At 38.5% G+C, this 12,052-nt stretch overlaps 1 protein-coding gene across 1 annotated transcript in view; it reads right to left on the reverse strand.

Moving 5' to 3' along the window:
• EEA1 (early endosome antigen 1) overlaps nucleotides 1-12,052 on the reverse strand; it is a 155,766-nt gene that overhangs the window by 107,658 nt on the left and 36,056 nt on the right. The window contains 1 exon segment of the mRNA XM_006084021.3: nucleotides 1,073-1,165. Within this exon segment, the coding sequence (XP_006084083.1) occupies nucleotides 1,073-1,165 (93 nt within the window).

A 12,052-nucleotide genomic window follows, 5' to 3' on the forward strand; every position in this document is an offset into this window, starting at 1 on the left:
CTTTCCAGGATTATAGCTGGACACTTTAAGCTCACCATATCATGAACACAGTTTGGAGGGTTTTTTTTAAGACGTTTCCTTAAACTTGTTCTTAATGAAGTTTATCTGATACTTTTCTTCTTGCTCTCGCAATCTTGTAACATATTATAGTAAATACTATAGGCCCGATGCACAAAATTCGTGCAAGAGGCTCAGCCCTTGCAGCCCCGGCTTCGTCCGGAAGGTCGTTCAGCTGTCCGGTCTAATTAGCATATTACACTTTTATTATTACAGATACATATACGGTACATGAAGACAAATGGATAAAGAGACAGATGGTCAGAGAGAGAGAAAAAAAAAACAGAGAGATGGTTAGAGAGAGAAATACATCCAAAAACACATGAGAGAGACTCCTTAACCAAGAGGAGAAGGGGAGAACGGAGAAAAGGGGACTAGGTGGGTGGTACCATTGCATCCAGAAAGGGTCAACTAACAAAACCTATCAGAGCAGGATGTGTATAGATCTCTTAGGAACAGCATTATGGGTGGTTTTATGTTCTTCTCTTTCCTTTCTTCATTCTCTATAACGTGCAAATATTGTTTGTTTTAAAAGATAATTGTAATAAAGCAGCTACTAAGGTTGGTTTCTCAAAAATGTAAGTTATTTCTTTTTTAGACATTTTTTTCTCTGTTAATTTTAATAAGCTATCGAAGATAAAATAAAAGTTCTTACGAAGACAGAAAATAATCTATAAATTTTAAAGATAACTTAATTTTTCATTAGCTCAGCAGTTCATGACAGTACAAACACATAGATACTTATTAACCAAGAATTCTTTATAAACAAATTTTATGTCTTTATTAAGTTGAGATGACATTAGCATTGAAGAGATATTCACAATATTATTTTTCATTCTCACAACTAAGTAGCAGTATATGTCTATAAGTATGATTCAAAAGTTGCATTCCTTTGTAAGAAAGACCTATAATAACTTTTCCCAAGAAACCTTTAATTACTACTCATTACTCCAAATATTTGCTATTTTCCCTTAAATAATATTGACTTTTATTGCCAAATTATTATTTTTCATACCTCTGAAGAGCTTTCATTATTGACATCCACTGTGTTAATAGGAGTTGCTGACGAATCTAAATCAGAGCCTTGAGAGCCAACTCTCCCAGGAGTCTGAAACATAAACAGAAGTGGGTGGGATCAAAGCAGATATTAACAATATATTCATAAACTATTTAATAACCTAAATAGTAATCAGGTCTAGGCTAACACATAAATAGATGTGTCCTCAATAATAATGAACAGTACTAGCAGCTATTCTTTATTGAAAACTGACTGCACCTAATACTGTATTAAGATCTCTTATGTATTATCTCATTTTTAGTCTTTTTAAATAAAAATTTTACTTTTGGATACAGTGGTCTATAGTTTCAACACACTTTCAGAACATCTTATTAATTACAATGACATCTCTATGAGAGGTAGGACAAATGTTATCTCTATCAATAAGAAAACAGATTCAAAGCAGCTAAAGCAAGCATGTCAAACTCGCAGCCCACAACAAATAGTTTTGTGGCCCAACCAATATAACGGTATGTAAGAAACGTTTTAATAAAAATTTCATAACTTAATTTTTACAATATCCTGTTATACATAATTATTAATAACAAACTACAACGTTCGCTAATAACTGATTACTATAATCGTGTTGCATTCATTTCTCTTAGGCGCCTTACATGCAAGCGCACCATTTCTCTCCACTAATACTAGCAGTGAATATTCTAGGAGCCGATTGCCACGTCATTGGTCTTGTACAGACTTGTTTGGTGTACACAACAGGAAATATCTCGCATTCGGAGGACAAGAAAAATAGGTTTACGTGTGTTATGCTTATTAATTTGTGTAGTTATTCAGTGTCTGGTAAGTTAATGTTCAAGAAAAAATATTAAGTTTTATTAAAATGTTCTATTACTTTATGTTAACTATTACTCATTTATTTTAGCCCTTTGTATTCAGCATGTCTCTATCGAAATAAACCTATGTTTCTGTGAAAATTGAATTTTTTGTTTTTTTGCGGCCCATATAAACTTAAACCTTGTTTATTTGGCCCTGTGTTAGCCTTTAAGTTTGCCATGCTTGAGCTAAAAAATTTCTTAAGATTGTACTGAACAAATATCAGAAAGAATCAGAACTAAAATGCTGATCTGATTCCTTCTGCATTGCTCTCTCAAATGCACCAACTAACCTACAATGATTTGAGGGGGTGCTAAAAAGACCAACACAAGTTCATATTATCCAGTCACCCAGCAACCTACCATCCATATCAACCATTACCAATCTGTCTCCAATACTTGATATTCCATCATCAAAGATATAGTTTGTAAGGCTAGAGTATTTTTCTCCCCTTCAACCTTTATCATCTAACTTTACCATTCATTAATACCTAGGAGTTACCTTAAAGGAACTGTAGATCTATTAAAACACTGAGCAAAAAAAGACAGATTCAGAGCACAAGGACTGACTCAATAATCCTTATAAAAAAAAATTATGGTATATACTATCATTCCCAGTTTACACAAGAGAGAACCAAGGTAGAGTCTAAGAAACTTGCCCAAATTCACATGGCTAATAAATGGAGAAAAAAGTTTAGCTCAGGCTGTCTGGCTTTTAATTACTAACTTATAGTGCTTCCCTACTGGACATCTTCACTGAGATGTACTTCAAGCACCCAAGATCTAGATCAATTCACTACACATTTGCAACACACATTCTGTAATTATACTATTATCATCATCAAAACAAGACCCTTTTGCAATTTGCCTAAAATAATCCTATTAAACAGACCTAAATAAGCCCAAGAATTATTTGAGGTATTTACTTCAACCAAATAAGGAGATATCTGCAACAGATAAGCTACCCTAGATTGCTGGTAATATATAAAGATTCATACCATCAACAACTATATGATTGATATAAAGCAGCATTAATCTCTGTAAACACTGCTATCAAAAAATCAAATTGAGAAGAAGGGAAAATGGCGGTGGTATAGACGGACGTTTCCCGTGCCTTCTCCCGGAGCAGATAGGGTAAGCAGCTGAAACGAGTAACATCCAGCCCGAATAGGCAGAATAGATTCAGCTGGGAGACAGTTTGCAGCCAGGAAAGGCAGAGGACTCCAGAGAAAGGGGACTGTTGGAGACTGACGAATCGGGCTCCCCTAACCAGGCAGCCTCCAGTGCTGCTGAAATCTCTCCCGGAACGCCGGCGCAGCCACGGAGACCGCGCCATCTTGAGTGGCTGTTATTGGAAGTGTATACATCCAAAAATCCTGCAACCACAGCATGCAGGGATTAGCTACTATCCCAGAAACACCAGATCTCAACCAGCTTGAATACATGGACTCAGAGGAGCCCTGCTTCTCCTCACAGAAAGGTCAGATTTCGCCTAAAGGTGCGGTTTGCAATTCAGGTTGGAGAGAGGAACACGCACGGGGGGAGTTTGTGCCCCACAAAGTCCTCGGCTGTTGGGGCCAGCGTGATTCGCGAGTGTGGAAGGGCCCCCACAGGGCTGCTGGCAGAAGGGAACTCTAAAAATAAGCCCATAGCTGGACTGGATGCAAAAAGGCAGCCTCGGATTTTGCTAGTGTGCTGGCTGCTTAGGGCCAGGGGAGAGAGGACGTGCAGAAGAGACTGCGCACAGAGCTAGACGGTGGAGGGTTGCGAATTCACGCACTTTCTCAGGCACTTTTTTTTTTCCCTCTCTCTCCCCCTTAAACCGTTGCGTTTGATTATTAAACCCAATACATAGGATCACCCAATTGGGGTCACTCACAGAGACTGCAGGGGAAAGTTGTTTTTGTGGAACCTGGGAAATAGAGTGGGGAGTAAAGATCAAAGAACCAGCTCTGGGCAGTTGACTCCCCCAAACCAGTATTAATGCAATAGGGAAAACAAAACCTAACTAATGGCTAGAGAGGACTTATAGCCTCGGAGGTCAATCCAGAAACACTGCCACCCAGGGGCTGAACCACAAACTGTCTCTTCTGTAAACACAAATAAAGGCAGTCTGGGAAACAAATACGGCCTGCTTTAAAATCAGGACTGTGGTTTACAACACGGAGGAACCGTGTATCGCAGGGAACTTCAACACTCTCCTGAATACGTGACAGGACTAAGGCGTGCCAGACAGAAGAGTAGAAGTGAAGGGCCTTCACTACTGCACATTTTTATTTTTTTATTTATTTTTTCTTCTTTTCACCTTTTAATTAAGAAACTATTTTTTTCTTTTTTCATCACCTGATTTTACCTTTTTAATTACTACATTTTTATTTTTTACCAGTATTATTACTACTACCATTTTACCTTTTTTTAAAGTGTCATTTTATTTTCTCTTTATTTTGGGATTAGTGTTCTACATTCTATTTTCATCTTTCCTTTAGCATCATTTTACTCTACCTCTACTTTACCTTTATGCCAAAACTCTCTCCCTCACTTTTCCCCTTTTGTTGTCCTCTTTCTCTTACCCTATTCCTGCTTTTAGATTTTCCCAATTCCTTCTTTTTACCCCGTTTAAATTTCACCCTACTTATTGGACTTCCCTAAATTAAATTGCTAGAAATAAATTGCACAAAAGGTGGAAGATCTATACTTCTTTAATACCCCACTATCATAGCAATATGTAATTTCTAATCCCCTGCTCTAAATCCATATACACCTCTCTCTTATCTTTCTTCATTATCCAAATTTTTTTTCTCTCTGTTGTTTTGTTGTTGTTTGCTTGATTGTTGAATATATTGGGGTTTTTTATGCTTGTTTGTGAGGTTGTTTTGCTTTTGCTTTTGCTTTTTCAGTTGTGTGTTTTTTTCCGGTTATTTTTTTTGCTTCTGTTTTCCCTCGCCTCGCTTGATATTGGGTGTTGTTTGTAGATTGCATTCATCCCCAGCGATCTGTTGCTAGAATGTGTTGGGATTAGTGGCTGTTCTATTGGAATTTTCTCCCCATATAAACAGTTTCTTCCCCTCTTCTATTTCCTTCCCTTTCTTTTCTCTCTTAATTTTTTTTCCTTTTACCAATTTCATTTTTGCACTCCTTTTTTTCTTTCTTTTTATCTTTTTTCTTTTTCTCTTCTTTCTTCCTTATCCCCTAATTCTCTTTGCTCTGGTGGTCCCCTTTATTTGGGGTTATTAGTATCGTGAATACATTTGTGTTCAGTACCTTGTGCATTGTGCCTTGTTGTGTTGTGTTTTGTGCCTTTAAATCAACGCAGCAGAGAGAGAACTACATAACCAAACACCTGGAGAAGAGAGATCATGGGGAGACAAAGAAACAGTCGGCATATGAAAGAAAAACAGGCATCACCAGAAAAGGAAGTAAACGAAATGGAGGCAATGGAGGCAAGCAACCTATCAGAGAAAGAATTCAGAGAAATGGTCATAAGGTGGATGAAAAGAATGGAAGACAAATTCAACAATATGTGTAAGAACCAAGAGGAAATGAAGAAGAACCAAGAAGAAATGAAAAATGACATCACTGCTATAAAGAACTCAATAGAAAGCATCAACAGTAGACAAGAAGAAGCAGAGGACCACATCAGTGAGCTAGAAGACAAGGTAGGAAAAAATACCCAAGCAGAGCAGCTTCTAGAAAAAAATATTAAAAAGCAGGAGGAGAGCCTAAGAGAACTTTGGGACAACACAAAACAAAACAACATACGCATAATAGGGGTGCCAGAGGGAGAGGAAACTAAGCAAGGAATAGAAAACCTGTTTGAAAAAATAATGACAGAAAACTTCCCTGATATAGGGAAGAAAAAACTCACACAAATCCAAGAGGCTCAGAGTCCCAAACAAAATGAACCCCAAAAGACTGACACCAAGGCACATTATAATTAAATTGGCAAACACCAACAACAAAGCAAGAATCTTAAAAGCAGCCAGAGAGAGACAGAAAGTAACCTACAAAGGATCCCCCATCAGACTAGCGACTGATTTCTCAACAGAAACACATCAGGAAAGGGAATGGAATGAAATATACAAAGTCATGCAAAGGAAGGGTCTGAATCCAAGAATACTGTACGCAGCAAGGCTATCAATCAAAATTGAGGGTGAAATCAGGAACTTCACAGACAAAAAAGGACTACAGGAGTTTATTATCACCAAACCAGCAATGCAAGAAATGCTAAAGGGTCTGCTGTAAAAAGAAAAATAGGAGATGAAGAAGGAACACAGGGGTAAAGAAGAAAAATGGCGACAAACAAGTATCTATCAATAATAACTTTAAATGTAAATGGATTAAATGCCCCAATCAAAAGACATAGGGTAACTGAGTGGATAAGAAAACATGACCCATATGTCTGCTGTCTACAGGAAACCCACCTCAGAAAAAAAGATACACACAGACTGATGGTGAAGGGATGGAAAAAGGTTTTTCAAGCGAATGAAAATGAAAAAAAAGCTGGGGTAGCAATACTTATATCTGACAAATTAGATCTCAAAGTGAAGGACATAAAAAGAGATAAGGAAGGCCACTTCATAATACTAAAGGGAGCAATCCAACAAGAAGAAATAACTCTGGTAAACATATACACACCCAATACAGGAGCACCCAAATACATAAGAAAACTTCTGGAGGAGATCAAGGGAGAGATTGACAGCAATACAATCATAGTAGGGGACTTTAATACCCCACTATCATCATTGGACAAATCCTCTGAACAAAAAATCAGCAAAGAAACATCAATCCTAAATGACTCACTAGATCAGATGGAATTAATTGACATCTTCAGAGCATTTCACCCCAAAGCCACAGAATATACATTCTTCTCAAGTGCACATGGGTCATTTTCAAAGACAGACCATATATTGGGTCACAGGCAAAGTCTTTTTAAATTCAAGAAGATAGAAATCATATCAAGCATCTTCTCAGATCACAATGGCATAAAACTGGAAATCAACTACAATAAAAACAATCCAAAAAAATCAAACACATGAAGACTAAATAACATGCTATTAAACAATAACTGGAAAAATGGTGGAGGCTTAGACGGACGTGTTGGTGCTTTATCCCGGAGCAGATAGGGGCGAGCAGCTGAAGCGGGTAACAATCAGCCCGATCAAGCTGGGGAGGTTCAGCTGAGAGACAGGCTGCAGCCAGGAAAGACAGAGAACTCCTAAAAAATGCGGATGGTTAGAGATTGAGGCTGAAACCTCCCCCTGGGCGCCACCGCAGCGGCGAGACCGCGCCATCGTAGGTAGCTGTTACCGGCATCCAGAGATCGGCTACTAACCCGGAGGCAACGACTCGCAAGCAACGCGACTGTAAGAGCCCAGAGGAGATCTGCACCCCTCCACGGAAAGCAGATTCAAGCAACAGCGGCCTCCTGATCACCACACGCTCTGCCTGGGGAACAGTTGCTGTGTGTGAAGCCTCCCTCCACCAGCCAGAAGAGCCACCACAGCTGTGAACAGCACCCACCAGAGGCCCTGCTATCAACAGAGGAGCCACTGTTACCACAACCGCCCAAGGAGCAACCACAGCCCGAGGAGCCACTGCCACCCAGGGTCCAGCCACTGAACGACTCAACAACTAGTCATGTCAGTGAGATCAAACATGGGTAGACAAAGAAACCCCCAAAGGAAAGAAAAGGAGGACTCGCCAGAAAAGCAGCTAAGTGAGACAGAGATATGCAACATGACGGAAAAAGAATTCAGAATAAGGTTCCTAGAGTACATGCACCAGATGTTCAAGAAGCAAGAAGAAACAGATGAAAAACTCAACTACTTATGCAAGAAGCTAGAAGAAACAGATGAAAAAATCAACAACTTAAGTAAGTCCCAAGAAGAAATGAAGAGCGACATAGCTGCAATAAAAAACACCATTGAAAGTATCAACAGTAGACTGGGAGAAGCGGAGGACCGAATTAGTGAATTAGAAGACAAGGAAGCAAAACACACTCAAACTGTACTGCAAATGGAGAAAAAAATTAAAAGACAGGAGGAGAGCCTAAGGGAGCTTTGGGACAACATGAAACGAAACAACATACGAATAATAGGGGTCCCAGAACAACAGAAAGATGAACATGGATTAGAAAACCTATTCGAAGAAATAATATCAGAAAACTTCCCTGAGGTGGGGAAGAAAAAAGTCACACAAGCCCAGAGAGTCCCAAACAAGGTGAACCCGAAAAGACCCACACCAAGACACATCATAATTACCATGGCAAATGTGCAGGATAAAGAGAGAATCTTACAGGCTGCAAGAGAGAGACGGAAAGTAACATACAAGGGATCTCCCATTAGATTATCAAATGATTTCTCAACAGAAACACATCAGGCCAGAAAAGAATGGACGGAAATCTACAAAGTGATGCAAAGCAAAGGACTGAATCCAAGAATACTCTATCCAGCAAGGCTATCATTCAAAATTGAAGGGGAAATAAGAAGCTTCACAGACAAAAAAGGGCTAAGGGAGTTTATCACCACCAAGCCAGCCATGCAAGAAATGCTAAAGGGACTGGTGTAAAAAGAAGAAATATCAAGCTCAGAAAGAAAACAGCCACACACACACAAAAAAAAGAAATGGCTACAAACAAGTACCTTTCAATAATAACTTTAAATGTAAATGGACTAAATGCTCCAACCAAAAGACATCGAGTGGCTGAATGGATAAAAAAACATGACCCATACATCTGCTGTCTACAAGAGACCCACCTCATTAGAAGGGACTCACACAGACTGAAAGTGAAGGGATGGAAAAATATCTTCCACGCAAATGGAAAGGAAAAGAAAGCTGGGGTAGCAATACTTATATCTGACAAAATACATCTCAAAGTGAAGGCCATAACCAGAGATAAGGAAGGCCACTTCATAATACTAAAGGGATCAATACAACAAGAAGATATAACCCTGGTAAACATATATGCACCCAATGCAGGAGCACCCACATACATAAGAAAACTTCTGGAAGATATCAGGGGAGAGATCGACAACAATACAATCATAGTAGGGGACTTTAATACACCACTGACATCACTGGATAAATCCGTTAGACAAAAACTCAGCAAAGAAACAGCAATCCTAAATTACTCACTAGATCAGATGGACTTAATTGACATCTTCAGAACACTTCACCCCACAGCTGCGGAATATATATTCCTCTCAGGTGCTCATGGGACATATTCAAAAATAGACCACATATTGGGTCACAAGCAAAGTCTCCACAAATTCAAGAAGATTGAAATCATAAAAAGCTTCTTCGCAGACCACGATGGCATAATGTTAGAAATAAACTACAATAAAAACAACCCAAAATACTCAAACACTTGGAAGCTGAATAGCATGTTATTAAATATTGATTGGGTTACCGATGACATCAAAGAAGAAATTAAAAACATCCTGGACACTAATGACAATGAAAACACAACAATCCAAAACCTCTGGGACACAATGAAAGCAGTCCTGAGAGGAAAGTTTATAGCTCTACAGGCCTATCTCAAAAAACAAGAAAAAATGGTAGTCAATCATCTAACTCTACAACTCAAAGAATTAGAAAGAGAGCAACAAGAAAACCCCAGAGTGAGCAGAAGGAAGATTAGATAATAAAGATTAGAGCAGAAATCAATGAAATAGAGACCAAAAAAACAATACAGAAAATCAATGAAACCAAGAGCTGGTTCTTTGAAAGGATAAACAAGATTGACAAACCCCTAGCCAGGCTCACCAAGAAGCAAAGAGAGAGGTCCCAAATAAACCAAATCAGAAATGATAGAGGCGAAATAACAACAGACCCCACAGAAATACAAATGATTGTTAAACAATACTACGGGCAACTCTACTCCAACAAACTAGAAAACCTGGAGGAAATGGACATATTCCTAGAAAAATACAACATTCCAAAACTCAATCAGGAAGAATCTAAAAACCTCAATAGGCCAATAACTATGGAAGAAATTGAAGCAGTCATCAGAAAGCTTCCAGCAAACAAAAGCCCAGGGCCAGACGGCTTCACAGGGGAGTTTTACCAAACATTCAAGGAAGAACTAAATCCTACCCTCCTCAGACTACTACAAAAAATTCAAGAGGAAGGAACGCTTCCAAGCTCATTCTATGAAGCCAGCATCACCCTAATACCAAAACCAGGCAAAGACATCACAATGAAAGAGAATTACAGGCCAATATCCCTCATGAACATAGATGCCAAAATCCTCAACAAAATCTTAGCAAATCGGATCCAGCAGTACATCAGAAGGATCATACACCATGACCAAGTAGGATTTATCCCAGAGATGCAAGGATGGTACAACATCCGTAAATCAATAAATGTGATACATCACATAAACAAATTGAAAGAAAAAAACCACATGGTCATATCAATTGATGCAGAAAAAGCATTCGACAAAATCCAACACCCATTTTTGATAAAAACTCTCAGAAAGGTGGGAATAGAAGGATCATACCTCAACATAATAAAAGCCATATATGACAGGCCCACAGCCAACATCATACTCAATGGACAAAAACTAACACCATTTCCCCTAAGAACAGGAACAAGACAGGGATGCCCACTCTCACCACTCCTGTTCAACATAGTACTGGAAGTATTAGCCATTGCAATTAGGCAAGAAGAAGAAATAAAAGGCATCCAAATTGGAAAAGAGGAAGTAAAACTGTCCTTATTTGCAGATGACATGATATTATACATACAAAACCCTAGAGACTCCATCAAAAAGCTACTAGACTTAATACATGAATTTGGCAATGTAGCAGGATACAAAATTAACCCCAAGAAATCTGAGGCATTTCTATACACCAATAGTGAACTTTCAGAAAGAGAGATTAGAAAAACAATCCCATTTACCATCGCACCAAAAAAATTAAGATACCTAGGAATAAACTTAACTAAAGAGGTTAAAGACCTCTACTCAGAAAACTACAGGACGTTGAAAAAAGAGATAGAGGAAGACATAAACAGATGGAAGAACATACCATGTTCTTGGATTGGTAGAATCAACATCATTAAAATGTCTATACTACCCAAAGCAATCTATACATTCAACGCACTTCCCATTAAAATACCAATGGCCTACTTCAAAGATATAGAACGAACTCTCCAAAAATTCATCTGGAATAAAAAAAGACCCCGAATAGCTGCAACGATCCTGAGAAAGAACAAAGTAGGTGGGATCTCAATGCCAGATATCAAGCTGTATTACAAAGCCACTGTTCTCAAAACTGCCTGGTACTGGCACAAGAACAGACATATAGATCAGTGGAATAGAATAGAGAGTCCAGAAATTAGCCCGAACCAATATGCTCAATTAATTTTTGACAAAGGAGGCATGAACATACAATGGAGCCAAGATAGTCTCTTCAATAAATGGTGTTGGGAAAATTGGACAGATATATGCAAGAAAATGAAACTAGACCACCAACTTACACCATACACAAGAATAAACTCAAAATGGATAAAGGACTTAAATGTACGACAGGAAACCATAAAAATTCTAGAAGAATAAAAAGGCAACAAAATCTCAGACATATGCCAAAGCAATTTCTTCACTGATACAGCTCCTAGGGCAGTTGAAACTAAAGAGAAAATGAACAAATGGGACTACATCAAAATAAAAAGCTTCTGCACAGCAAAAGAAACCATCAACAAAACAACAAGAAAACCCACTGCGTGGGAAAACATATTTGCCAACGTCATATCTGATAAGGGCCTAATCTCCAAAATTTATAGGGAACTCATACAACTTAACAAAAAGAAGATAAACAATCCAATCAAAAAATGGGCAAAGGATCTAAATAGACACCTTTCAAAAGAGGACATTCAGAAAGCCAAGAGACATATGAAAACATGCTCAAAGTCACTAATCATCCAAGAGATGCAAATCAAAACAACAATGAGGTACCATCTCACACCTGTCAGAATGGCCATCATCAACAAATCAACAAACGACAAGTGCTGGAGAGGATGTGGAGAAAAAGGAACACTTGTGCACTGCTGGTGGGAATGCAGACTGGTGCAGCCACATAGTGGAAGGCAGTATGGAGGTTCCTCAAAA

This window comes from Myotis lucifugus, unplaced genomic scaffold, assembly GCF_000147115.1.
Source record: "Myotis lucifugus unplaced genomic scaffold, Myoluc2.0 scaffold_9, whole genome shotgun sequence".
Taxonomy (NCBI): Eukaryota; Metazoa; Chordata; class Mammalia; order Chiroptera; family Vespertilionidae; genus Myotis; species Myotis lucifugus.